Source organism: Doryrhamphus excisus, linkage group LG15 (genome assembly GCF_037039965.1).
Source record: "Doryrhamphus excisus strain RoL-2023G ecotype Guam linkage group LG15, RoL_Dexc_Guam_v1.1, whole genome shotgun sequence".
Classification (NCBI taxonomy): Eukaryota; Metazoa; Chordata; class Actinopteri; order Syngnathiformes; family Syngnathidae; genus Doryrhamphus; species Doryrhamphus excisus.
In genome coordinates this window covers 18,262,603-18,290,326 of record NC_136371.1, presented here as the reverse complement: position 1 = coordinate 18,290,326, position 27,724 = coordinate 18,262,603, and the positions used below count along the sequence as shown (strand labels likewise).

The following is a 27,724-nucleotide window of genomic DNA, read 5'->3' as shown; positions in this document are numbered from 1 at the left end:
ATCTTTGTTTTGTTTTTTACGTTTGATTCTATATATGGAAAACAAATGGGCGTATCATTTTTTAAATAATCAGGGCGCTTCTTATTGCCTCTCTTTATTGAAACGTGTCATATAGAAATGTGAAAACATATTTGACATTTGAGCGAGTGAAAGAGAACAAAAACAATAACTTAACCCAAACTCTTGAGAAGGCGGACCAGGTCTTGGAAGGCGGACCAGGTCTTGGAAGGAGACCAGACATTTTCTTCCCGTCCTCAACAAGCTGCCTTCAAACATCAGCAAAGTTCATTGAAAAGTCGCCAAAAAAGAAGAAAAAAAAAAAAAGACGGGCGTTCCCGGCGTCTTGAAGACGAGGACGCAGGAGTCGTGCTCTTTGAACCCCGCCTACACGTAAACCCGTATCGTGTTGCCTCGGGAACCCCCGCCACGGGGCTCAAACAGGAACTGAAGGTCGGCCAAAGTACGGAAGATGGACGTAGAGCAGCACCCGACGTTCCAAACCAAGATGGCAGCCTTTGACCAGACGAAAGACGTCAGGGGTGCTTGGGGGCGGGGCCTGGGGGCTCCCTCCTCTGCAGATTGGGTGGGGGTCGGGTCAAGTGTTGGAACAGCACGCTCCTGCCCCCTGAGGAAGACACGGGCCAGGTTTAATCGGCGACACGCCGCGGACGGGCACGCTTTTCATCTGCTGTCGGATCCACTGAAGCAGCCCACCTCCCACTGGGATCCTACTAGATCCTACTAGATCCTACCAGATCCTACTTCCTCCTTCAAGCATCACTAGCTCTACATGCGCTTACAAATGTTTAAGTCTTACATTGAACAAAGAAAATGACTTCCAACTTGAAATAATGAAAATAATGATGTAGCTCTCATTTTTTAAAACTAACTTAAGTTCTACTTAGAAGCTTTTATTTGATTTATATTTCATATTTCATAACTAACGTAGAGAACCTACATACCTGCTCTTGGGGTAGGCGGCCCCCCGTGGTTGGGGTTCCCCGGGACGGGGTAATAGAGGGGCGGCAGGTTGCTGGGGGCGCAGGAGTGCAGGAGGTTCATCACCTTCCAGTCGGGGGCCAAACCGGCGCCGATGGACGTGCTCTTGATCGGGCCCAGGGCTTCTGCGGGTGGCGTCGCTTTGACGGCCCTCCCTTGAGGCGGCGGCCTGATGATGGCCCCCTCCCCAGAGGGCGCTCCCCTGAAGCCGGGCCTCCCAGCGGCGGGGTCCCCGGCAGGCAGGGTGACCTTCAGGCGCTTGACGGACGGCTCGCCAACCGGCGGGAGGCTCCCGAACGGGCCGGACAGGAAGAGGCGAGCGGCGTCCGACTTCCATACGGCGCCGCCACTTCGCCCGGGGAAACTTCTCTCGGCAGACGCCACCCTGTCCGCGGTGGGCGGTTGCTCGGTCCGACACCCCCTGGCCGCGTCAGTGAAGCGGGTCGGCTCCGAAAAGCGACTCCGGGGACCGTCACTGAGAGTTGCGTCCGGGGTCCGCTTGGGTGTGGGCTCTTTGGGTCTTGAAGGTTGAGGGGGCGGGGACTTGGTTCGGCGAGGGTGGCGCCTGTCGAGGGTGTCGAGCGGGGGGACGTCTCGGCCCTGGAGGGCGGGCGGGCACCCCGTGAGGCGTTTCTGCTTGCTGTAAAGATTCTTCCTGCCGACGTCCGACTTCTTGTGGCTCAGCTGCTTGTGTATCATCACAACCTCGGGGTAGATACTTTGGTACGCGCACAGGGAGCACGCAGACGCGCTTGACACCTTCCTCGCCGGGACGGACAGGGACATTTTTAAGGACAGATTCAAGGGCGCCTCGGGGTCCTGGTGTTCCTCCTTTTCCGCCCTCGGGGGCGGCGCGATGGACGCATTTTCAGCCGCCGCTTTGTCTTCGCTTTCGGGGCTGTTCCTTGTCGCCGTGTCCTCTGAACTCTTGGCGGCCTCGTTGGCGAGTTTCCCGTCGCTCGGGGACAGACCCGGTTTGCTGGGGATCTCCACGTAAGGTTTGTCCTTGTGGCGGCGCTCCAGGTGGTACTTCAGGGACGTCCTCTGGGCGGCAGCGTAGTCGCAGTAGACGCACTTGTAGGGTTTCTCACCTGAGCAGCGGGGGGGGGGGGGGGGGGGGGGGGGGGGGGCAAAGAGCCGTCATTCAGGAGACCTGCTGTGTAATACGCCGTATCGTCACTAGGTGTCAGTCATGTTGCATTCATGACACAAAAGCCACACTGGTCCATCCCTCCTTTAGGGCCGCCAGTCCTGACCCCAGTCCTGACCCCAGTCCTGACCCCAGTCCTGACCCCAGTCCTGACCCGACCGTGATAAGCCAATTTAGGGTTCCCTTTTTTATCAGTGGAATATTTCCGTCCCAGCATAGAAAATCAGGTCACAACCTTCTAAATATCCTTTAACATGATTAGAGCCCTCTAGACATGAAATAACACCCCTATAGTCACCTTTACGCTCTCTATTACCCAATATAGTAGCTAGAAGACAACATGACTCATAGGAAACCTGTTTAACACCTTCTAAATATACTTGGATTAAAGCCCTCTAGACATGAAATAACACCCCTACAGTCACCTTGACACTCCTATTACTCAATACAGTATGAAGTCTGGCACAGTAATTTAGGGTACGCGGTCAGGTGACGGTCTTTCATCGGTTAAGCATTGTACACTTGCATGACTTCCGCATATGAGGTCCAGTTTGACCCTGGAACTGACTCGTGCCACTGCCATGACGTGAAGGCTGGACTACAAAGATTGTGTATCGGTGGTGAGGGGTTACCTGTGTGGGTCCTCAGGTGCACGGTGAGGTAATAGCTGGATCGGAAGGACTTGCCGCAGTAGCTGCAGTGCTTGGATCGAACCTTGGCGCGGTCCAGGCCGTCCTCGCCTTCAACAACAGGACACGGGAACGCAAAGCGCCGTCAGAAGGTGAATGCTAACTTGTCCAGGCTAGTCAGTACAACATAACACGCATCCCAATTTGTCCGTTACTACATTTTTTGGGAGCTACGGTGCTTCCGGCAAGGACTTCCGGCTGAAGAGCACCAAAGTCATGTGATCAACGGGCGTCCACGTGACGCCGCACACAAACAAAGCAAGACGTGCGAACGTCGCCAAATACCTGCAGCAAAGCGTTCCGCCAGAGACGCGTCCTCGGCGCCGTCCTCGCCGTCGTCCACACGGTCCGCAGAGCCGGCCCTGGACAGCGTCCCCTCGGCGGACGAGGCGGGACTGTCCCCCCCCGCCTCCTTCCTGTGCACTCTGGAGTGCAGCACCAGCTGGTGGTACGTCCTGAAGGTCCGCAGGCACTCGTCGCAGGTGGTGGGGCGTTCCGTGTCTTTGGCGTGTTGCATCCAGGACCGGCGCTGCAGCAGTCGCGGCTCCCGGCGGCGTTCGGCGGCCTGGTGCTGGGACCGGAGCTCTCGGCCCGGAGCGTCCCTGGCAGCTTTGTCTCCTGGAGCGTCGGGGGGCCACGCCGGGTTCGTCTGCTCCTTGTCCGAGCCGCAGTCCTCGTTGTCCGTGCTGGCCTCCTGGCCCAGGTCTTTCGTGGAGACGGGACCCACGGCGATCTTGCCCTTGGTGGCCAGCTGCCAGGCCTGGAACGTGTTGTAGGGGTCCAGTTGGGGGATCCATTTGGACGTCCTTTCGGGTTGCAAAGACTTTCCCGGGGGACGAGGCTGGAGGTCCAGGCCGTGAAGAAAGCTGTACTGGCTCACGTATCGTGAGTCCGGGTTTTCGTCTTTGCCGGGCTCCGGCTCTCGGTTGTGGACCTGACTGTGTTCCACAAGGCTGTCGTGGTCCGGGAAGAAGAACCCGCAGACCATGCACATTTTGTAGGCGGTGACCACGGGCTCGGACCCGGCCTCTTGGACCACGCCGTTGACCGTGACCGGGTTCTCCTGGTCCTGCGGGGCCCTGTTCCGGCCGCCGGTCTTGCCGTGCATCTTCATGTGGTTCTTGAGGAACCAGGGCTCCCTGAAGCGCCGCCCGCACACGTGGCAGCAGTAGGCGAAGTAGTCCTTGTGCTTCCTCAGGTGGTTCTCCAGCTCGCCGGCGTCCCGCCACGCCTGGCCGCACACCACGCAGCTGTGACCCTCCTCTTGGTCCGGTGCCGAACTGCCCGCTTCGGGCCACGCCCTCTGACCCGGGATCCGGAATTCCGCTTCGATCCTGAGCACGGCCGGCTCGAAGAAGGTGGTGGGGTGCTGCGTCAGGACGTGGGCGCCCACCTCGTCCTGGTGGGTGAAGGTCTTGTCGCAGAACATGCAAGATGGCGGCTCGTCCGCCTTGGCCGGGTGGCTGGCGTGAGGGGTCATGCTGGAGCCGGGTCCCGGGACGTCGGCGCCGCTGCTCGTCAAGCTGTCTCGGCCCGGTCCGTCCGGGCTCTCCGGGAACGGCAGCCGAGCGTCGGTCGGCATGCTGGGATGCTCGTCAAGGTGAGGCCGACCTGGCAACAACACGACAACAGAGTCTCCTCAAGTGACTGCCATCACGATACCGCTTCATTGATTGACAGGTGGGACGCCAGCCCATGTCGGGAAACAGGAAATGGAACTTTTTAGCAATAGAGCGCAGACGACCGATTTCCTCTAAACGGAGATCCTCTATGTGACGGGAGCCTTCGGCAGTTTCAAACAAGACATTGACAAAGATCCTGTATGCAACAGCAGCTCCTGCAAAACGCTAGTCAAAGATCCTCTATGTGACAGGAGCGCTCAGCTGTTTTTAAGCGCCTACTGCAAAAATGCTAGTCAAAGATCCTCAGTTTTTTCAATGCTTGTCAAAGATCCTCTATGTGACGGGAGGCACTTTGGGGTTTTTTTTAGAACCCACTGCAAAGCCACTGGTCAAAGATCCTCTAAATGACAAGAGCCCTCTGCTGTTTTAAGGATCTACTGCCAAACCGCTAGTCCAAAATCCCCCATACGACAAGATGGCGCTGCCGTTTTTCAGGATCTGCTGCAACAATGTCAAAGATCTTCTATACTGTATGACGTGAGGGCTGTGCTGTTTTTCAGGACCAACTGCAACAATGTCAAAGATCTTCTATACTGTATGACGTGAGGGCTGTGCTGTTTTTCAGGACCAACTGCAACAATGTCAAAGATCTTCTATACTGTACGACGGGAGGGCTGTGCTGTTTTCAGGACCAACTGCAACCACGCTCATCAAAGATCATCTACGGACCATGACAGGTGTGTGCCGCTAGTCCGAGATCCTCTATGTGACACGAGCACTTTGTTGTTTGAACAAAGGTCAACTTGGTTCGTTACGAGTGCATGATGTCGGCAGGTGTGAGCGTTAGCGCGTACGCTAGGCGTGCTTCCTGGTGACCATCCTGAGGACGGGCGCCGCCATTTTTGATTCCGTGGATGCCATCAGTCTTTATACTTCCTGTACGGGCGCTTTTATCCTGACCCTCACCAAAATGGGCCCCCACCGAGCCGTGTGGGGTATTTTATTGTGAAGTCCTAGTCCTCCCACAAGTGCTAGCTAGCCCTGGAGGCTAGCCCATGTAATAATAATAATAATAATAATAATACAGTACCGTCATGACTTTGATTGATGCTCAGGTGGACTCGGTAGGAGTTGTGAGTGCGTGACGTCATCAGTCGACGACAAAGCCTTGTGTTTGTTGTGCGGCTCCAGGTGTGCAACAAGTGTGATTGTCAAGCGGCCGTCTTTGTTCCCATCCAGGAAGCTGATCAAGCAGCCGTTTTTTCACGTCGCTTCGCCGCGAGCACGAAGCGTAGATCCAAGAGTAGACCCAAGAGTAGACCGAAGCGTAGACCGAAGCGTTCGGGGACGAAAAAGCAAGCCGAACTCTGCACTTTGACAAACGGGAGACAAACTTTTTCACGGTACTCACTTGAAGGCGTCCGGTGGTGCGTTCAGGGTCCGAACGACAACGACTTGACCGTTAACATTTTGCGCGTGTGTGTGTGTGTGTTAAGTTTGTTTTAAAGCAGAAGACTTTCTGACGTTTCCGGGTTTGTGTCGGGTTTTGTAGTGTAGTGTTGGCCGTTGTTGTGGCTAGTTAGTTAGCATGTGGTGTTAGTTAGCGTGCGTGGTTAGTTAGCGTGCGTGGTTAGTTATCGTGCCGCCTGCCGGTGCAGCTGTTGAGCGAAGAAGATGAGGAGGCGCGTTCACGGCAAGACCTCCCTCACCTCACATGAGCGCGCCCCCAGAAAAGATGAAAGAAAAACAAAGTGCGGCCGTTATTCTTTTTAGTGGGTGGGGGGCGGGGTGGGGGGTGCTTATTGTGGTTTCTTGTGAGCGAATGCGTTGTTGCCATGGTGACGTCACATACCAATCAGCCGCACGTGTGCGCGTCCTCATTGCCCCAACACCTTGAAAGAAGGCTTCGTCTCAATAAAGGTTGGTTTCTGCTCTTCTTCTTCTTCTTCTTCTTCTGGGGGCGACGCCATGTGGAGGTGGGGGAGGTGGGGGGAGGGGAGTTTCTTCACAGTTCCACAGGAGGCCTTTTTGCAGAAGCAGGTTGCTTGAGTCATCTTCCTCCTCTTTGAGGCCATGCAAACATGGAAGTAGAGCGATGAAGAGTGCTGATGTTCTTCCTGATATCTGATCATTGTTGTGTTGATGAGATAAAGACGGCTGCCCCCCACCACCGCTGATAGCAGCCTAATGGGCTCCAACAATGAGTGCATTCACGCTTTCACTGTCCCCAAAGAAAAGCTAGCTCTTCTCTTTACGACAACAACCAGCATTTATGTTGGACTTGGCTAGTAAACATAGTTAGTAAACATAGTTAGCCATTTATGTTGGACTTGGCTAGTAAACATAGTTAGTAAACATAGTTAGCCATTTATGTTGGACTTGGCTAGTAAACATAGTTAGTAAACATAGTTAGCCATTTATGTTGGACTTGGCTAGTATACATATAGTTAGTAAACATAGTTAGCCATTTATGTTGGACTTGGCTAGTAAACATAGTAAACATAGTTAGCCATTTATGTTGGACTTGGCTAGTAAACATAGTTAGTAAACATAGTTAGCCATTTATGTTGGACTTGGCTAGTAAACATAGTTAGTAAACATAGTTAGCCATTTATGTTGGACTTGGCTAGTAAACATAGTTAGTAAACATAGTTAGCCATTTATGTTGGACTTGGCTAGTATACATATAGTTAGTAAACATAGTTAGCCATTTATGTTGGACTTGGCTAGTAAACATAGTAAACATAGTTAGCCATTTATGTTGGACTTGGCTAGTAAACATAGTTAGTAAACATAGTTAGCCATTTATGTTGGACTTGGCTAGTAAACATAGTTAGTAAACATAGTTAGCCATTTATGTTGGACTTGGCTAGTAAACATAGTTAGTAAACATAGTTAGCCATTTATGTTGGACTTGGCTAGTAAACATAGTAAACATAGTTAGCCATTTATGTTGGACTTGGCTAGTAAACATAGTTAGTAAACATAGTTAGCCATTTATGTTGGACTTGGCTAGTAAACATAGTAAACATAGTTAGCCATTTATGTTGGACTTGGCTAGTAAACATAGTTAGTAAACATAGTTAGCCATTTATGTTGGACTTGGCTAGTAAACATAGTTAGTAAACATAGTTAATATACGTATTTACATAATATTTGTATGAATGGAGTTGACGTGCTTTTGGATGAATGCCGGGCTTTGTCCCGCCCATCTGGGGGTCTGGGGGCTAGCCCGGACTTTCAGCTTCTGCATGATGATTGGATAATCCCTTTTTGATTGACAGTGAAATGAGCAAATCACGCTAATGTGGCTCACGTCGTACTAGAGTACCATCTAGTGGTTGCAACGTGAATGGCACCTCAGGACGATAAATAACCAAGTCTTGGCCATGATATCCATTTTAGCGCCGACAATTTGCCGCAAAATTAGTGACGGTGATCAACCCGTGGCCCAATGAGTGAAGAGTCCACAATGAGGCGGGGCCTGTTTATTGTCTTCAGTACGGTTATGGTACATACAGTACAGTCCATAAATACCATGCTATTAATTGCATTAAAAGAAAAATACGCCACAGGACAACACGCACACACACGCACACACGCACACGCACACACACACGGACAGGAAATACGCTGACACGGCACGTTAGACTCCCATGGATTTGTTATTGAAGCTTCCCAGCAGAGCAGATTGTGATTTCTCTGCAACATAAACATAAATGCAACATACACGAGCATCTTGAAGGCACCGCCACCCCCCCCCCCCCCCCCCCCACAGTCAAGCTAAGCGCCATAAAAGCTTGTTCATTAGTACGTCAAACTCCTCCCACTCAACCTGCATCTTCCTCGTCCACCTAAGTCCCGCCTCCGGACAACCTTTGTTATGGCCCCTGCCCACGGGATAGCTCCTCCCCCTCCTTCTCTCCCTCCTCCTCCTTCTCGCCTCATTTGGACTTCTCGGCCGCCGCAGCCACGATGACCGGCTCGGTCTGGACCCCGGCGTCTGTCGAGTGGCGCTTCTGGCCCTGAAGAGGAGCATCACAGGTTAGCACAATATTTATTAATATTTATATAATATTAATATTAATTAATATTACAATTTGCTTTTTGGAATACCGTGGCCAATAAGGTATAATAAATACAGTATGTGGTGCTGCCATCTAGTGGAGACAGCATTTAGCGAAGTGCGGGGCCCTTCACAATAAGAGCGTGGCTGTTTGTTACCAGGTGTTTCAAGAACAGCTGGATGGAGTTCCGCTTCTCCGTCTTGCGGGCCGCGTTGGCACCGCCGTCGCCGGCTTTGGAGGCCGCCGCCGTCGCCACCGCCACCGCCGCCGCCTTGTTGTCCGGCACCGCCTCTGGCGACTTGGCGGGGGCCTTGGGTTCCTCTTTGGCCTTTGCTGTGGGCGGAGCTGCTGTGGCAGGGGCGGGGCTGGCCTTCTTGGGGTCACCTGCCTGGAAGGGGCGGAGACGGAAAAGGCACGTATGTACTTGAGATACTTGGGTCTGCGCGTACGCAAAGCGACCTGAACAACACGTCCGTGTGTGAGAGAATAAGAAGACGTAGCACGAGGGATCAGTGCAAGTCCCCTGACACCACGGGTGTTCAAAGGGCTGCACTTTTTTTTTTTTACTTTTTTTGAACAAACAATCTTGAAAAAACAACAATAAGAATTTAATTTTACAAGAATAAAATACAAAGAAAAAGTTCGAATATTTGAAGTCCAAATGATCAGAAAAAAAAGACGGAAGTTGGAATAGTGGGGGGCCAGCAAAATGGGAAAAAATGAAAAAAAAAAACTGTTGTGAGAATAAAGTGAAAATCTCCTAAGAAAAAAGTAGCAATTTTCCAAGCTTAAGCTAGCGATATTGTAATTATAGCAACATATCGTGTTGAAATATTTCTAAAAAAGTTGTAATATGTGAAAGAAGAAAATGATTCTTTAAATGACTGATGATTATTTCCATTTTTGCTGCTGTTGTTGTTTTAGTTGGTATATTTTTAGAATGTGTTGCAGGCCCATAAAACAGGAGGGGCGGGCCGCAAATGGCCCCCGGGCCGCAAATGGCCCCCGGGCCGCACACCTTGTTTCCATAAAGCGGTGCTTTAGGTTAGCTTGGCCTTGGATTGGGGCTGCTTCTTACTTTGGGCTTGAAGAAGGAGAAGAAGGTGGACTTCGCTGGCGTCTTCTTCTCCTGGGGAACGCCCGCTTCCGCTTCCGGCTTAGCCGTGGCCTCCAGAGTGGCCGCCTTGGACGGGTCGGCCTTCTTTGGGGGAGAGGGGGGGGGGGGTGGACATCGGGGAGTCACAGACGGGTAAAGAAGGGGAAGGTCCCAGAAAGAATGACAGAGAAGCCCCCAACCTCCCACACGGGGGTCCCCCAATCGTTTCAAGGCAAAAGGCACTACGGCAGGTCAGTCAACGATTTCAATTTCAAATTCTGGCTTTATTCCCATAATATTTAGACTTTTCCCCCAAACCAAATTTCCCCCCCAAAAACGGAGCACAGCATTTTGGAAGGACGGAAACCTCCCCCGAGGGTTTTTACCCGGGCTTCTACAAATGCTGGTGACGCCCGTCACGGTTATTTAGGGGGTGCGTGCGGCACGTGTCTAGACGCTGTACGTGTCAGTGAGGGTGCCCCGTTATGAATGAGCTCATAAAACGGTCATATGATGTCATAATTAGGGGCACCAATCATCTCCCCTCAAAGGCCCGCCCACCTCTCGCTCTTGTAGTTTGTCAAGACATGCTGGGAAGCTGACATAGACTCTGATGGAGTCGGACGCCTGCCCTTCTTTACCTTCGTTATCTCCACTTGGGGGGCCGGCAGGGGGGTGTCCTTGTTAGTCTGCAGCACATTGAAGCAGGAGTTACAAAGGGGAGACATAAAAAAGCAGGACAGGAACAAAGAACACGGCAAATGTTCTTAGGAGGCAAAGCAGGGCAGCGGTTGGCACGGGAACCGGATATGGAAATATAGATATAAAATTAAAATAAATTAAATATATATATATAAATATGTCTGACAAACTCAAATCAATTCTTCTAGCATTCGAAGAAGCCTTTTTTCTAATCTTCCCATTTTTTGGTATTTCATATTCAATATTCTATTTTTTGGCTATAATTCTCAAAACATTAGGACTTTCGTCTTACAAAATTGCAAATTTTTTTTACTTGCATATTCTCATCTTGTAAAATGACAATAAGAATTTTGTCACAAAATTAGGACTTCTATTTAGAAAAACGGCAGCAAGACTTATTTGTAATATTCATACTTTTTTTGTTGTGAAATTGCAACATTTTATCAAAAAAGTATGACTTTCACCTTGTAAAATTGCAATAGAATTTTTTTTCCTAATATTCTGATTTGTTTAGTAAAATTGCAGCATTTTCTCGTAAGATTACAACTTTCATCTTGTAAAATTAAAATGAATTCTTGTAGAATTCTAGTCATTTTTCTTTGTAATATTCCGACTTTTTCTTGTAAAATTGCAGAGTTTTCTAATAAAATGGCAACTTTTATGTCATAAAATTGCAATCAATTCTTTCTTCTTTCTTGTCAATTTTTTTCCGAATATTTTGACTTTTGTTTTGTAAAAGTGCGGCATTTTCCCACAAAATGGCAACTTTCATCTTGTAAAATTGCAATAAATTCCTGTAAAATTGTAGATTTTTTTGGTAATATTCTAAGTTTTTTCTTGTAAAATTTCAGCATTTTGTCAAGAAAATGCGAGTTTCATTCAGTATATAAAATCTCAAGAAATTCTTAATTTTTTTTTCCTATTGTTTTTAACTGTAAAATTGCAGTATTTTCTCACAAAACTGTGACTTCTATCTTGTAAAATTGCAATATTTTCTGTAATATTCCAACTTTTATTCTTGTAAAATTTCAATTTTCCCCACAAGATGTCAGCATCTTCTTCTAAAAGTTGTGTCTTTGGTTGAAATCCTAGCTTTCCACTTCTACGACTGTGGACAGAATAATGTATATAATAATGATATGACATATGAATATATGACAAATAATGGAGCCTGTATTTGTTTACCTGTATTTGGTCAGGTGTCTCTACTTGGGGGTCTGGGTCAATGGTCAATGGGGCCTCCTTGTTAGTCTGCAGTAGTTGATAATAATGAGAGTTAAAAATCAAAGTGACATAGTAGTAGTAGTAGTAGTAGTAGTAGTAGTAGTAGTACGCATGGCAGGCCAGCAGTTGGCAGTATAACTGCATATGAAAGAAGTCTTTTAGTGGACAAAAGCTTTCTGATGTGGGCGAAGTCAGCTGATTGAGCGTAGATGGATGATGAAGTGAGAACTGAGTACGGAAGATGTCAAAGTAGTACTTCCCCCTCATTTGAAATACACATGAGTATGATCAATGTAGTAATAATGAGTACTATGGTTACCTTTGGACGGAAGAACTTGCCCAGAACGTCTTTGCTTGACTTCCCGTCTTTTGCCGTAGCGGTTTTGGGCTTTTCTTTGGCGCTTTTGCTACTCAGCTCCACTTTCACCTCCACTTTGGGAGGCTCGGGAGGAGGCGGTGGCGGGATCAACATTCCCTTGGCGGCCGCGGGAGCTTCCGACACTTGGGCGACCTTACGGGAAGAGAGAGAGTTGCCGTGTGTGCGTGGCGAGCCAGCCAGGTGCAAAGAAATAAAAGAAGCATTTTGTTTCCTTAGTAGTACGTAGTACGTAGTACATAGTAGCAGCGAGTACTTATGCCAAACCAACATGTACTTTAAAGGAAAGACGCTCACGGTGGTGCTTGGTGCCGGCTGGTTCTCCTTCTGCCGCTGTTTGCCAATAAGAGAGGCAGCAGTCATTAAAGCGTTCGTACAAAGTCGTCCATATCTACTGTTTATACAAATATATAGAAATATATATATTTGTCATATATAGAAATATGTGACAAAATGGATAAAATGCAACAAAAAAGTCAAGTTTATGTATCTTTTTTTTGTAATATTCTAACTTTTTCTTGTAAAAAAAAAATTAGCGATTTAGTCACAAAATAACTGTTTCTTGTCAAATGGGCAGCATTTTCTCATAAAAGTCCGAACTATGACTTTTGTCATTTCAAATGTTGGTAATATTCCGACATTTGTCTTGTCAAATAAATTGGGATTTGATGGGAATTTTTAATTAGATTGCCAAGCAAGCAAGGAAGCAAGTAGACCATTCATCATGTTCACCTGATCCTTCGGAACGTCGGCAGTTTCCTTTTTGGACGTTCTAGTGGGCGTCATCTGCCGAACAAGGGAAGGGACAGTCACCGTTAAGTTCTGCCGTGAAAGAAGAAAAAACACAAAATGGGAATACCAAGATGCCGAAGTCAGGCGTGGTAAACGCGGCTAAGTTATTTGAGATGCTGAATATGCAAAAGGCGGACGGAGGGCAATCAAGGAGGTCTTTCATGAGCGCGGACACAGGCCTTTAGAATAACCGACGGCGTGCCCACGGCCCGCCGAGCGCCGGCAGACTGGCGGCCATTGTGCCGCGGCGATGGCGTAGGCCTGCCCTCGCTCTGTCCTCGCCAGTCTCCGCTTCCAGGCGCACAGGCCTCCCCTGTGAGGGCGCACGGGCCCCCAACAATGGGTGGCCGCACGCCCGCGCGTCTCAAGGCTGGAGCGGCGCGGCGTCAGGGTGCCGGGACTCTTTCAAACGCAAGGAGACACAATGGCCGCCTGTTGTCGTTTGTCACCGATACCTTCCGTGCTCCGCTCCTTCGGGTCATTTAGGCTAACGAATAGCTCGGGCGAGAATGATGAGCTTTGTCCGAGACGCCCTTCAGCAAGGCGACAAAAGAAGCAACACAAAGCGTCCCCGTGTTGTGGACGTACGCCATTTTTGGCCAAGTCCATAAATGGACTGTCTTCGGGGTTAGTCTCCGTTGCTAGCGCGTTTGCTTCCGTCAGTGTCTCATGTATAAAAGTAGCAACATTTTTCCCGAATATTCCAACTTTTGTCCTGTCAAATTGCAGCATCAATTTGCCACTTTCATCTTTTAAAGTTGCAATAAATTCTTCTAATATGTGGGAGGATTTCTTTCCCCTGATATTCCCACATTTATCTTTCTCATAAAACCACCACTTTCACCGTGGAAAGTTGCAACAAATTCTTGTAGAATTGTGCTAAGATTTTTTTCCCCCCTGATTTTCAGACTTTTTATGTAAAAGTGCAGCATTTTCTCATAAAATTGTAGGATTTTCTTATAAAATGTTCATATTTTTTGTAAAATTGTGACTTTCATTGTGTGAACTTGCAAAAAAAATCTTGTGAAATTGCACTAAATTCCTGTAGAATTTTAGTAAGATTTTTTTTGCTCTAATATTCCACCGTTTTTCTTGGAAAAGTTTCATAAAATTGTGACTTTCATCATGTGACACTGCAGTAAATTATTGCAGAATTGTAGCAAGATTTTTTTTCCTTGTACTTTAACTTTTTATTTGTAAAATTGCAGGATTTTCTTATAAAATATTCATATTTTTTGTAAAATTGTGACTTTTATTGTGTGAACTTGCAAAAAAAAAAATCTTGTAAAATTGCACTAAATTCCTGTAGAATTTTAGTAAGATTTTTTTTCTCTAATATTCCGCCCTTTTTCTTGGAAAGGTTTCATAAAATTGTGACTTTCATCATGTGACACTGCAGTAAATTATTGCAGAATTGTAGCAAGATTTTTTTCCTCGTACTTTAACTTTTTATTTGTAAAATTGCAGGATTTTCTTATAAAATTGCAGGATTTTCTTATAATATTTTCATATTTTTTGTAAAATTGTGACTTTCATTGCGTGAACTTGCAAAAAAAATCTTGTAAAATTGCACTAAATTCTTGTAGAATTTTAGTAAGATTTTTTGCCCTAATATTCTGCCTTTTTTCTTGGAAAAGTTTCATAAAATTGTGACTTTCATCATGTGACACTGCAGTAAATTATTGCAGAATTGTAGCAAGATTTTTTTCCTCGTACTTTAACTTTTTTTTGTAAAATTGCAGGATTTTCTTATAAAATATTCATATTTTTTGTAAAATTGTGACTTTCAAAAAAAGTAAATTAATCTTACTAAATTCTTGTAGAATTTTAGTAAGATTTTTTGCCCTAATATTCTGCCTTTTTTCTTGGAAAAGTTTCATAAAATTGTGACTTTCATCATGTGACACTGCAGTAAATTATTGCAGAATTGTAGCAAGATTTTTTTCCTCGTACTTTAACTTTTTTTTTGTAAAACTGCAGGATTTTCCCATAAAATTGCAACTTCCATCTTGTGGAATTGCAGGTCTTTTCGTAATAAAACAGAGCATCCCGCGTTGTGTGTACTTACTAAATTTCGGAAGAAGTTCATAACTGGAGCGTCTTGGGGGTTAGCCTCCTCGGTTCTTGCCGCCGGGCCGTCAGCCTCGTCAGTTTGCTGCCAGGCGACTGGTGGGGTCGGCGGGGTCGGCGGGGTCGGCGGGGTCGGCGGGGTCGGCGGCTGCGTCAGTGTCTCTGGCTGTGAGTTAGCGGGCTCCTAAGCGGCATCACACACAGACACAGTTAGCCGTCTGAGGGTTACGCCGTGGCAGAGCAGGGAGTGCGGCGGCGTGCGGTCCGGCGTCTTAATCACGGCATTGAGAGAGCGCCACCATTCCAACCGTGCCTCTGCCTACTGCTGCTGCCAACAATGGCTCTTTTATCACAATGCACGCCCCCCCCCCCCCCCCCCCCCACGCTCATTGATATTCAACTATGTCGGACGGTCACGTCGCAGGAATTATATCCCAAATCCCAATCCCTTGTCGTGTCCCGGTGCGACGTGGCTGGCCTTGAACTAAGTCAACATGGAGTCCGTGTTTTTGGACGCATTGAAGACCATTTCAAGCAGAGGTCAAAAGGTCAAACGTGACTTTGCCACTTTGATCTAATAAGTCATATTTTTAGATCAGTGATATATTTCAAGATGTTATTAGGATCAACTTTGGGTTTTTCCCCAATTTTTGCTGTATTTTTTAAAAACATTTCACCTTTCTTTGCAAATAATCTGCATTAAAAGAAATGTATTAAAATATTAAAAAATAAAATATTAAACTATGCAAAAGTATTTAGACTTTGTTTTCATAATATCACAACATTTTCCCCAATCTAGTTTTATTTTGTTTGTTTGTCATATTTTGACTTTCAAATATCAATTTATTCATTTTATACCACTAAATCCATCTTATTTTTCCTCTTAGCCTTTTCAGCGTAATATTTTTTTTTCTTAATAATTATTTTTGTTCTTCTAAAATTAATGCTGAATTTTCTATTGTTGCTGTTTTGTTTTTTCTATTTTCCATTCCAATATTTATTCTCATGATTATGACTTAATCTCATAACATTATGACTTATTGCTAAATGACTAATTACTCATTTTCTCAAAATATTATGCCTTGTAAAAAATTTCTTATTTAATATTTCAACTTCATAAAAAACTACTAAAATTAATAAAGTTAGGACTTTTTTCTCTTAATATTTTGACTTCAGTGTTTTTTTTATACAAATTTAAAAAAATTTTCTTGTAATTTTGACTTTATTGCAATAATATTTTGACTTTATAATTCATAAGCCCGGACTTCCATCTCCTTGGGTACTTCATCCGGCTCCTCCTGGTGGATCCTGCGGGATTCCCAGGACAGTTGAGGGACTTAGTCTCAGCCACGTGGTCCTGCACCCTTTTCCGAGAAGGAACCACGGACTCGGACTTGGAGGTGCTGATTCCCATTTCAGCCGCTTCACACTGGTCTGGGAACCAGATGAAGCCAGCGGGACCACATCGTCTGCGATCCTGCAGCCACCAAAGCGGATCTCCTCGATGGCGTCGATGCGTCCAGAACTTCTCTCCATAATGGAATCTGCTTCTTCACTGGAAACCAGTCCAACCAGTCCAGCAATTCTCTCCGGCCACATAGAGAGCAAACTGCCTGAATTAGGTGGTCCGGTACCCCCCCCAGTCCTGGACTACCCCCCCCCATCGTGTTCTCCATGGTGATGAGAATTCAAAGGGAAACAAAAGAAGTTCCAAGAAGTTCTACTTTTATTGTGAAGCATCAGTCGGTGAGAAGATGAACTCCATATTTACAAACACAACCATACCATCTGGAACGTTGAAGAGGAGCTAACAGCTAACTAGCTTAGCATCCATTTCCACTTCTCACTGCTGATCTTCTAGCGGCGACACTTGGAGGACCATGGTAATCTCACCACCCGACGAAGATACCTCCAAAGCGTGGAGTCTGTAGGAAGATTCTTCCACGACCGACCTACATGAAGACCGCAACCCCGCAAGTAAAGCTTCAGTGGGCTCCTCATGGTCTGGATTCAGGTCTGAGGAGTCTTCAGTCGGCTTCACCTCGCTCGAGTCAACCTCTGGCGGTTCTTCCTTTGACGGCCCAAAACTAGGTTCAGCTTCAGCGGTGTCCCCTGGAAGATCTTTTCCAAAGACCTCCTCGATGACAACCCTGAGGCACTCCGAAGCAGCTAAACAATTATGGCAGTCGTTGGCTTCTTCAGGAACTGGATTCTCCGTGAAGGTTTTGGATCGATATTCCTCATCCTCTTCGCTATGGTCTGTATTCTCTTCCACCGGTTCCTCCTGGTCTAAACCGCAAGAACTCAGATCCTCTTCTCCTGGTGGTTCTGCTGGCACGCCGTTCTTGATTTCACCAAGTGTGGAGGTCTCTGATGGAGCTTCAACAACTATCTCCACTGCAGCCGCACCTTCATCATCACGAGGACTCGCCTGCTCCTCTTTAGGGACTTCCGATGTTGCAGGGTTGGCTTCGGAATTTTCAGCTTCACATGATTCAGAAAGTTGGCCTCTAGTGGAATCTTCTCCAGCAGGTTCTGGAACTGCAGATTCCTCATGGTGGTCTGAACATTCGGCATCTTCAGATCCTTCTGGAACTGATACCCCGATCGTGAGATCCACTTCTTCCTGTTTGCAACCATCATAGCAGGCCTCATCTTCAGCAGTTGGAGATAGGATTGTTGGGATCTCAGACGGTTGTTCAGAACTGTGACGTGATTCCGAACAAGGAACATGGATCACAGCTTCACCTACAGAAGATGATTCCTGGGCAGGTGTATCTTCAGCAACGCTTTCCAGGACTGCCTCAGTTGGCTTCTGTGTCGGTTCCTCACAGCGGATCTCGTCTTTGGAAGGAATGAAGACCTCCATGCGGGACTCTGAGTGGTCTGGGATTCCGTTGACTGTTGTGGGACATTCGGCATCTTCAGATCCTTCTTCAACTGATCCTCGGATCGTGAGATCCACTTCTTCCTGCTTACATTCATCATAGCAGGCCTCATCTTCAGCAGTTGGAGATAGGATTGTTGGGATCTCAGACGGTTGTTGAGAACTTCCAGCTTCTGCTACAATACTTTCAGATCTTTGGTTAGGTGTATCTTCATCCATACTTCTTTGGACTTGCTTTGGTGTAGATTCCTCACCTTGAGAAGAAACCATGGTGTCCTCAGCGGGAATTGCAGGGATTTGGTGACGTGATTCCGAACAAGGGACATGGATCACAGCTTCACCTTCGGAAGATGATTCCTGGGCAGGTGTATCTTCAGCAACGCTTTCCAGGACTGCCTCAGTTGGCTTCTGTGTGGGTTCCTCACAATGGATCTCGTCTTTGGGAGGAATGAAGACCTCCACGCGGGACTCTGAGTGGTCTGGGATTTTGTTGACTGTTGTGGGACATTCAGCATCTTCAGATCCTTCTGCAACTGGTCCTCCGATCGTGAGTTCTGATTCTTCCTGTTTACGATCCTCATGGTGGACCTCATCTTCAGCAGGGATGGAGATCTCTTCCACGGGTGGCTGTAGGACTGCTGGGACATCAGCGAGGTGTTTGGAACCTCCAGCTTCTGCCACCAGACCTTCAGATCTTTCTGTCAAGGAGGATTCTTGGTTCGGTGTATCTTCTTCCGTACTTCCTTGGACTTCCTTTTGTGTAGATTTCTCACCTTCAGCAGGGATGATGGTCTTCTCAGCGGGGATTGGAGGGATTTTGTGACGTGACTCAGAAGATGGGACATCTACCACAGCTTTACCTTCAGAGGAAGATTCCTGGGCAGGTGTATCTTCATCAACGTTTTCCAGGACAGTCTCGGCTTTCTTCTGTGCAAATTCCTCACAGAAGATCTCGTCTTTGATCTTCACATGTGAGTCGTCTGGGATTGCAGAACCTTCAGCATCTTCAGATACGTCTGATACTTGGATGGTAGGAATATCTTTATCCGCACTTCCTTGGACTTTCTTTGTAGATTCCTCATCTTGAGCAGGAATGATGGCCTCCTCAGTGGAGATTGCAGGGATTTTGTCCTGTGATTCAGAAGATGATTCCGGGACGGGTTGATCTTCAACACTTTCCAAGACTGTCTCGGTTTCCTCGGGTGTAGATTCCTCAGAGTGGATGACCTCCAGGTGGATATCAGTGCTGGGTTCCTGAGAGTCAGGGTTTTCAGAGAGGACATCGACCGCTTCCGCTCGCGTCTCCTTTGCAGGTTTGTTTCCTTCTGCAGGACCGTCGTTTGTGGAGCTAAGTTCAGACCCAGCGTCGTCCAGATGGTCCTCAGGAACTTCATCAATGGTTGACAGTTCATCTTCACAAGCATCACGTCTCTCTGAAGGTTCTTTGAGTACATTTGAGACCTTGATAATGTCCTCCTGGACCGTCGGCTCTGGTGTCTCCTGGATGGAATGTTCCTCCTCTTCTGAGATGGTCTCCATCACTCTGATCACGTTTCCTTCTCTGATGTCACGCAGGACAACATCATCCTCAGCTTCAGTCAGCGGTGATCCACAGGAGGCTTCTCCATCTTCCACTTTGACCTCCTGGGCTACTTCTGGGATGGATTCTGGATCCGTTTCCTCAGGATTCCTGGCATCGCCATCATTGGTGAAGACAATGTTCTCATAAACAATGTTCTCCACTGTGATTTCTTCAATGATGATTCCCTCCTGGTTGCCCGGCGACGCCTCCTCCTGGGAGCTGTCCTGCTCCTGGGAGCTGTCCTGCTCCTGGGAGCTGGCCTCCTCCTGGGAGCTGGCCTCCTCCTGGGAGCTGGCCTCCTCCTGGGAGCTGGCCTCCTCCTGGGAGCTGGCCTCCTCCTGGGAGCTGTCCTCCACCGCTTCTTCTGCGACGACGATATCGTAGTCACCGAGATGTCTGCCTGCTTCTGTGGCATCGAACACGTTAGTCAGCATCGCGTCCTCTTCATCTCCCGTCTGCGTCCGAATCTCCTGCGTGGATGTTCCTGCGTTGCCATGCCGACATTCCGACTCCTCTTTGGACCCAAACGTGGAGACGGCTTCTTCTCTGCTCAAATTGGGTTCCTTTATCGTGGAAATCGAGATTGACATTTAGATTCACGACTTTGCTCTTTGCTCCTGGGACCAAAACAAGGTGAAGGACCACCATGGAAAAGTCTAAGGAGAAGTAGAGCTGCTGTTGACTTGGTGCCATCAAGCCGTCATACTGGTCCTCTAAATGGACCTTCATGGACTGGTTCTTTCCTGGTTTGGATTGTTGCAAAGTCCCCACTAAGGAACCCGTTATTGGTCATTCCGAGGACCTGGACTCTCGCCCGACATGAACCTGACGCCTGACCCCCAACTCCAACACAACTTCTACGAACGCCGCATCGTGTAAAAATACTCACCGGCTCGATACGAGCGTCCGGACGACTTCCATCCTTCCCATCGTTCCGTCTTTCATCCTCATCAACGTTCTTGGGATCAACTGTCGCTTCCGGTTCTGCTTTCTTCGGGAATAGTTTGTCAAGAAGATTCACTTTATCTTTCCACTGCTCAACTTCAGGAGAAGCGGGTGAAGGTTCCATCGCTGAGTCAGGCTCCTGCGGGGGGTTGGCAGCCGCTGCCTTGCCCATGGGTTGGACTGGCGTCTCGCTGTTAACTAGAAATGAGAAAAACGACAAAAAACTCAGCGACCGTCGTGGATCCGTTCGACTTTAGACGACTGGTTGGGATTCTAAAATTAAAATTAAAAATTAAATTAAATTAAATTAAATTAAATTAAATTAAATTAAATTAAATTAAATTAAATTAAATTAAATTAAATTAAATTAAATTAAAATTAAAAAGAGAAAAAAAAGCAAAGAATGTGTTGATATGAACCATATCATATTCAGTAGAAGCTGTCAGCATATTCGCCCACGAAGTAAACACGGGCCGGTCAAGCGTGAGGATCATGTGACCACCTGCACGTCCCGTGTGTCAACATCCTCCGCCATCTGCACCGTGACCGACGCTCGGTGGTGCGTTTCAGGGACGCCGCCTAAAGTTCACATTGGAGGTGTTTGCAGAGCATTAAAGGATCCAAGGAGGGAACCACGTGGACGTGGGAACGCCGCTTTGGTCTGACAATCAATGATGGACGCTTTTTATGTCAGCTCTTTATTTCCCATCTTTTTGGAAAATTTTAAAAAAACCGTTTCAGCTTTTTGCTTGTAAAGTTTTCTTGGAATGATGACTTCATCTCCATAATATTTTGCCCTCGTTCCCATAATATTGTACATATTTTGTACAAACTAATTTTCCAAAAATGACAACTTTTTGTTTGTTTTTCTCACATTTGGATTCTGTTTTTGGAAAATGACACCTGTATTTTCATTTCATTTTATTTTCAAGTAGTAGAACTGTGGGGGTGTTATTTGGTGTCTACAGGGCTCTAACATGTTTAGAAGGTGACAAACAGGTTTTCCATGTCTTATATGTCTTTTATTCTCTTACGAGGTCTACTATATTGGGTAAAAGGAGTGTAAAAGTGACTATAGGGCTGTTATTTGGTGTCTACGGGGCTCTAACAATGTTAAAAACATGTTTAGTAGGTGGTAAACAGGTTTTCCATGTCTTATATAAAGGGTATTTAGATGGTTTAAAACATGCTTTGTATATCTTGTATGTCTTATTTCTCTTACAATGTCTACTATATTGGGTAAAAGGAGTGTAAAAGTGACTATAGGGCTGTTATTTGGTGTCTAGAGGGCTCTAACAATGTTAAAAACATGTTTAGTAGGTGGTAAACAGGTTTTCCATGTCTTATATGTCTTTTATTCTCTTACGAGGTCTACTATATTGGCTAATAGGAGTGTAAAAGTGACTATAGGGCTGTTATTTGGTGTCTAGAGGGCTCTAACAATGTTAAAAACATGTTTAGTAGGTGGTAAACAGGTTTTCCATGTCTTATATAAAGGGTATTTAGATGGTTTAAAACATGCTTTCTATATCTTATATGTCTTATTTCTCTTACAATGTCTACTATATTGGGTAAAAGGAGTGTAAAAGTGACTATAGGGCTGTTATTTGGTGTCTAGAGGGCTCTAACAATGTTCAAAAGCGGAAACGAAATGTGAAAATGTGAAACCAATCCCATCAACTTACCATCGATGTCCAATCCGTTGGAGGCAATGTCGACCGTCAGGCCGCCGACTCCTCCATTTTCCTGAGCGGGCTGAGTGTTTTCATCCTATAAAGCAAGAAGAAGCGCAGAGGTCACGGACGGAAAGAAACACAATGAAAAGAAAACGCTACTTTGTGTTTGACCTCGACCTCGACCTTGGCCTTGGCGTGCTCGTTGCCCATGCTTGACAGCTGAAGATGTCGCGGAAGCGTTGAGAAGCGTTGAAGGAGCGCCCGGCTGCTGCCAAGCGTTATATGTGTGCTCGCCCGTGGGTGGGACTCTTTTTATGTCACCGGTGGGATTTCCTCCCAGGTGGAAGAGGAGGAGAATCCCGTGATTAGCTCAAGCTAATCTGCGTGTGTGTGACTCTCATCAAGTTGAGTACTGAGGACAAAACTACTTCCTCTTCACTGTTCTTTCAGCCTGATTGTTTACTTCCTCTTTTTCATGTCAAGCGTCGTGATGGAATCCCCTGAATGCAAATGAAGTCCGTCTATTTCTGACATCCGTCCGTCAACCAGGACCGACGTAGACGCCAGCATGACGCCAAACGTACGTGATGTTTGTCTCTTTTGTGTCGGGAAAGTCTTTTCCGCTTTTATGAAGGCAGAAAGGGTCCCAGGTGTCCAAAGTGCAGCTCGGGGGCCATTGTGTCAAAGTATTTCACATGAAAAGTAAAAAAACACCCCAGCAAACATGCAGCAGTTTCACAAGAACAACATTGTGCTATTATGAGGAAAAATTACATCATTTATTAAAAAACATAATGTTGAAATATTCAAAGAAAAAAATATTTTTGTTAAAATATCTAGAAAAATTGGTTTGGAAAAAATGTATTATATGAGAATAAAGTTCAAATATTATGGGAATAAAGTCCTAATATTATGAGAACAACATTTACGAGACAAAATAGAGAATAAAGTATTAAAATATTAAGAAAAAGACTGTATTCTAACAAGAAAAAAGCCATAATATTATGAGGAAAAATTATGTCATTTTATTAGCATAGAGCTGAAATATTCTAGAAAAAATACCTTGTGTTTTTTTTTATTTTTTTATGTAGTATTACGTAGTTTTATGTAGTAAGTATTATGTGCAATAATGTTTGGATAACAAAATAACATTTACAAGAAGAAAGTGGAAAGTTGGAATCAATATAGCTGGAAGTTCATCAGAATAAAGTCCAAATATTAAGGGGAATAAGAAAAAAGAAGAAACTTGTCATTTTCGTAGCACAGATTTGAAATATGAAAGAAAAATGACTTTGTTTTAAAAGAAAAACAACAATAAATGAACTAAATTAGCTTGCAGTTTTGAAGACAATTTACAGGAAGAAAGTTAAAATAGTTGGAAAATTTAATTTAAAAAAAACACAAAAAATGGAAATAAAAACGGCTGCCGTTTTACGGGAATGAAGTCAAAATAATAAGAGAAAAAAGTTGTATTGTCACGAGAAAAACTGCAGTTTTCTGAGAAAATTCTTTAGAATATAATAATGTGATAAGGGGGAAAATATCATCGTATTTAGTAGTATACAGTTGAAATATTAAAGGAAGAATATATTCTGGTATTATATATATATATATATATATATATATAAGTGGTATTTCTGCTGATGCATTTTTCGATAACGTTTCAAATATTCCAACTTTCTTCTTGACAATTTTCTTTTCATAATTATGACTTTCCTCCCATAATATTTGGACTTTATCCCCATGTTAATATAACTTATAACACAATGATGAATAAGCCCCCCCCCCCCCAAGGGAAAATGTGTTTGCTGGCTGTCTTTGTGATCAGTGCTCATCATAAGAAACAAGAGGTCCGAGTGATGACATCATGGATCAATACATGATGCAATCAGCTCCTTTCCGGCTCTTATCCTCGTTGCTATGGCAACGTGTGGTGATTCCAGGAGTTGGAGGACAAAAGTTCCTCGGCGTCTGTTTTGTTCTTCCGAGAAGATAAAAGGTTTGTATCTTAAACCGAACGAGCAGCATCGCGATGGAATGCTCGGGCACAATGCCGCCATTGTGGCCTGCGGTGGGCGACGGATTCCCCGCTGCTGGCGCTGTCATGCCGCAGTTTAGCGCTTTTCTGGCCGCCGCAACGGTGACAAAGGGCTACTTTTAGTCAGTTCATGGGCCACAAGCAGTTCCGTGGGGATAGTGCGTGGTTGTTGGTCCGCACAATGCAGCGTGGATTTATGCTTCCCAGATGTTTTTGGTAAATATTTGCGCATTGGGCGCAGTACTGTTTGTACTGGAGAAATATTGACAGAGCAGTCGCTCGGTTTGACACCTCGGACATCTTCACACATGTTCACTTTCACCCCAAAATACACCTGAAACGGTTGTACTGCATTACAAGTCATTTTTAATTTAAAAATGACGTCTGGACTTAAGTATTTGTAGTAAAGCATAAAGACATAATAAATATCGCTTGTCCACCACGCCGCTAGGAGGCGCTGTGATCGCCGCTGTGTCGCTCGCGAGGGAGTAAAGATGGCCGCCACCATGAAGGGACCTGTCGTGAGTACATTTAAACAAATCAATTGTTCTGTTTAAAGTTCGGCAGTCCTAACAGTCAGCATGTGAATATACTCATTGATATTCTTTATAAACTTGACTTTGGGCGGGGATGAGATTTGTGCTATATTTTAAATCGCCGACACACCCTCGTGTCTGTCAGCGTTAGCTAGCTAAGTGCTACTAATGCTAACTCATATTAGCCATCATTTGGTCGTTTTTGCTCCGTTTGGAGATTTGAATTGATCATTCGGTCTTATTACGATGTTGTTTATTAAACCGTCCCTCTCATGTGTGTGTTCCGCATTGATGAGGCACTTTTTTGCCACCCCGTAACATTTAATGCACAAAAATAGAGAATTCTCATGTTTACGTCGTTTTGCTTTAATCTCCTTCTGACTTGTTTTGGGGGGCAAATGACCAGCTTGTGCTGATGGCTGTTCTTTAAAATAAAGTTAATGTCTCCTGTGCAGCGCATCGTCTTTAAGTAACCGTCCAAACAATGCGAAGCGCTGCTTTGTTGCATTGCCAGAGCTTCATCTTATTTCAGCGTTTTTATTTGTGGACTTGCAGGGGGTAGAAGATGTGAACGTGACTTTCGAGGACCAGCAGAAGATCAACAAGTTTGCCAGGAACACCAATCGCATGACGGAGCTGAAAAATGAGATAGAATCCAAGAAGGTAAATGCTGTCACGGTGCAGAAGGTGCATGGCCTTTCTGACGTCATTCCGCCGAAATCAAGTCTTCAGCAGTCGACCGCGTAGATTGAGACTCACTTTTGTTGTCGTTATTTCAGCAGGTGAACAAGCTTATTAGCATCAACCTTGCTCTTTTTTCCCAACTTTTGGCAGAAGTCGCTGCAGAACCTGCAGGACGCCAGCGACGACCTGATGATGTTTGACGACGACACGCTACTGATCCCATATCAGATCGGCGATGTCTTCATCAGCCACCCGCAGGAGGAGACGCAAGAGATGCTGGAGGCTGCCAAGGTAGGCTGATGGCCCCGCCACTATATGACTAAAGTCATATTTTGTGCAAAATGTTTAGCCATGGCATTCAGCTATTCCCTAAATGTGTTGACTCCATTCGCTACCTCCTGACACACGACATGGTGCCACTGCAGTCATGTACTTTTCATAGCAAGGCTGGGATTTGGGGGAAAAAGGCATGAAATGACGTATCTTTTACTGTTATGGAATATTCCTGTTTTATATATTTGTAAGTGTTGGATTTCATCAGTAATTGTTAGTAATCTCTTGTGTATTGCTATTAATTGGCCATTTTTGCCAAGGAGGATTCCTTATTTTATAAAAGGAATATTTTGACAGTTAGAGCATAGAACACCTGTTTAACACATTCTGGATATGTTTTTGAATATTATTAGAGTCCCCTAGACATGAAATAGCACCCCTATATTCACATGAACTCGCCCAATGGCTAATATAGTACAAATAAAAGACTCATATTACACAATATAGTTGACATAATAAGAGAAAATACGACATATGTAAGACTGAATTAAAACACTAGTATTTCCCGAGTAGTAGATGTAATAAAATACGACAATAAGACATAAATTCAGTTAGAATTGTGAGATTTTCTTTGGTGGCTATTGTCTCATGAATGTAACACTACTGACACCTAGTGACCAGTGTACAGTACTACATATCCTCACAATGTTTTTCATGTCTTCATGTTGCCATTTTATGCTGGAAAATGCTTCATTTTGAACCAAAGAATGTGTGGAAGTTGCTTACTTCTGCATATTTTGGGCTCAGGGTAGTCCACAGTGTAGCACCAACAACCCTATATTCAGTAATAGGCAATGATATGGGCCACATTATATGTCGTTCTTGTACTTTCATAAGATGGATTTGCTGTTTGATGCCGCAGTGAGCACATACGGAAACGTTTATACAGTGCTTGACAAAAGTATGGTCACTTATTTCAGGTGAAGAAATCCTAAATATCTTCTCTAGATTTTGGCAAACTAAGTCCGGGATCCTTCATTGATTGTATGATTGCATTAAGACGGCTTGGACATGCCTCTTGCTGCCTACCAAATCATTTAGAGTAGAAATGATATTTTCCTCTGGTGAGAAGAATGAATGTGGTGTCTGACTCCCTGAGCTTGGAGGACTCCATCCGTACATGTCGGCAACCAATCCAATGAGTACTGGATCCAATCATCTGGAACGGTAAGAAAGCAGTCCAGCACCACTCCGACTTCATGAAGATTGTTTGGTTCCATCTCCCAAGCATCTTCTCCATCTAAGCCCAAACGTGCTGGTGTCCGGGCCGGCCAATGCTGGAGCACCTTGGCCAGATGCCTGAGTGCTGCGAGATGATGAGACCTACGGATGGAGTCCTACAGTGTTCATTCTTCTCACCAAGACACCCCGACTCTATGTTCTGATGCTTTGGTGCGCAACAAGACGTTTGCCAAGCCCTGTAGAGGGCGGCGCACGGACCAAGGGAGAAGACGTGACATGATGGTGAGAGTCTGGATAAAGTTGCGGCAAGAGGAGTTTGGAATCCTCCGTCTTCGCCAGCGCCCTCCGTGAAGCAGGAAGTAGCGTGTAGCGAACAAAGCCAAAGAGTAACCCCCCCCTGCGCCGGTGCTGTGTGAGCAGGAAGCCTTGGAGCAGGAGGTCAAAGGTCTGGAGGAGCGCGTGTCGGCCATCCAGCAGCTGCTGTCGGACCTGAAGGTGCAGCTTTACGCCAAGTTCGGTAACAACATCAACTTGGAGGCGGACGAAAGCTGAGGCGGGCTTGAGATCTGTCCAGGAAGCCCGACAAGGACGGAATATTTGACCAAGCGGATTTCTACTCCATGTTCCCTCAAAAGAAATAAACACACAAATGTATTTCATTTACGCCTCTTTGTTGTGTTTGTGTCCCAAATGATCATTCATCTTCACTAGCGGAGGAGGACCAGCAGCACCGGGACCAGGACCCTGGACAGAGGCCTGTCAGTGGCTTTTTAATGAGGCGCCCCCTGCTGGTGATGAACTACATGCTGGGACATGCTGAAACGGTTTCCACCTGGGCCCACTACTGGAAAATGAAAGGATTATGATTAGTAATTATTTAGAAATGATCCAAATGTTCTTCTTTATTATGACTTTATTCCTATTCCTATATAACCTTCACCCCAACCTAATATTTCAACTCTATGCTCATAAAATATTTGACCTCATACCATTTTGTTGATCGTAAAATTGCGACATTTTAGCACCAGAATAAGTTTTGGACTTGATTCTCATAAAGTAATGCTGTTTTAATTT

General features: G+C 45.8%; 3 protein-coding genes across 12 annotated transcripts; 1 reads left to right on the top strand and 2 right to left on the bottom strand.

Annotated features, from left to right (window-relative positions):
- Positions 1-80: 80 nt before the first annotated feature.
- znf217 (zinc finger protein 217) lies at positions 81-6,394 on the bottom strand. Of its 3 annotated transcripts, none has more exons than XM_058051299.2 (5): positions 6,313-6,394; positions 3,124-4,449; positions 2,782-2,889; positions 963-2,090; positions 81-625 (listed from the first exon to the last, which is right to left on the bottom strand). In XM_058051299.2, the coding sequence occupies exons 2-5, from the start codon at positions 4,418-4,420 to the stop codon at positions 534-536; spliced, it is 2,625 nt and encodes an 874-aa protein (XP_057907282.2). In that variant the 5' UTR covers positions 4,421-4,449; positions 6,313-6,394; the 3' UTR covers positions 81-533. The 3 variants fall into 3 exon arrangements, with proteins under 3 accessions (XP_057907282.2, XP_057907281.2, XP_057907280.2); XM_058051298.2 differs by lacking the exon at positions 6,313-6,394 and adding an exon at positions 5,872-6,231; XM_058051297.2 differs by lacking the exon at positions 6,313-6,394 and adding an exon at positions 5,551-5,771.
- Positions 6,395-8,376: 1,982 nt separating this feature from the next.
- bcas1 (brain enriched myelin associated protein 1) lies at positions 8,377-22,276 on the bottom strand. Of its 8 annotated transcripts, none has more exons than XM_058051293.2 (12): positions 22,049-22,121; positions 21,887-21,971; positions 20,146-20,399; positions 14,786-14,971; positions 12,658-12,747; positions 12,223-12,258; positions 11,869-12,060; positions 11,511-11,576; positions 10,265-10,312; positions 9,606-9,728; positions 8,685-8,915; positions 8,377-8,485 (listed from the first exon to the last, which is right to left on the bottom strand). In XM_058051293.2, exons 1-12 carry the CDS (start codon positions 22,085-22,087, stop codon positions 8,405-8,407), a joined length of 1,431 nt encoding a protein of 476 aa, XP_057907276.2. In that variant the 5' UTR covers positions 22,088-22,121; the 3' UTR covers positions 8,377-8,404. The 8 variants fall into 8 exon arrangements, with proteins under 8 accessions (XP_057907276.2, XP_057907277.2, XP_078653093.1 ...); XM_058051294.2 differs by having other exon boundaries at positions 12,658-12,711; positions 22,049-22,120; XM_078796967.1 differs by lacking the exon at positions 10,265-10,312 and having other exon boundaries at positions 22,049-22,120.
- Positions 22,277-24,366: 2,090 nt separating this feature from the next.
- Positions 24,367-27,304, top strand: pfdn4 (prefoldin subunit 4). The gene is made up of 4 exons (XM_078796970.1): positions 24,367-24,436; positions 25,007-25,114; positions 25,286-25,426; positions 27,071-27,304. The coding sequence occupies exons 1-4, from the start codon at positions 24,410-24,412 to the stop codon at positions 27,200-27,202; spliced, it is 408 nt and encodes a 135-aa protein (XP_078653096.1). The 5' UTR covers positions 24,367-24,409; the 3' UTR covers positions 27,203-27,304.
- The last annotated feature ends 420 nt before the right edge of the window (positions 27,305-27,724 follow it).

Bases quoted from the DNA above. Each gene is read 5' to 3' on its own strand.
- pfdn4 (XM_078796970.1), top strand. From the start codon at position 24,410: ATGGCCGCCACCATGAAGGGACCTGTC. The intron at 24,437-25,006 runs GTGAGTACATTT...GTGGACTTGCAG, and splicing joins CCACCATGAAGGGACCTGTC to GGGGTAGAAGATGTGAACGT. The intron at 25,427-27,070 runs GTAGGCTGATGG...CTGTGTGAGCAG, and splicing joins AGATGCTGGAGGCTGCCAAG to GAAGCCTTGGAGCAGGAGGT.
- znf217 (XM_058051297.2), bottom strand. From the start codon at position 5,611: ATGACGTCACGCACTCACAACTCCTACCGAGTCCACCTGAGCATCAAT. The intron at 4,450-5,550 runs GTACTGTATTAT...TGTTGTTGCCAG, and splicing joins CATCAATCAAAGTCATGACG to GTCGGCCTCACCTTGACGAG. The intron at 2,890-3,123 runs GTATTTGGCGAC...CTGTTGTTGAAG, and splicing joins GGCGGAACGCTTTGCTGCAG to GCGAGGACGGCCTGGACCGC.
- bcas1 (XM_078796964.1), bottom strand. From the start codon at position 22,087: ATGGGCAACGAGCACGCCAAGGCCAAGGTCGAGGTCGAG. The intron at 21,972-22,048 runs GTCAAACACAAA...CTTGCTTTATAG, and splicing joins AGGCCAAGGTCGAGGTCGAG to GATGAAAACACTCAGCCCGC. The intron at 20,400-21,886 runs GTAAGTTGATGG...TCTCATTTCTAG, and splicing joins CAACGGATTGGACATCGATG to TTAACAGCGAGACGCCAGTC.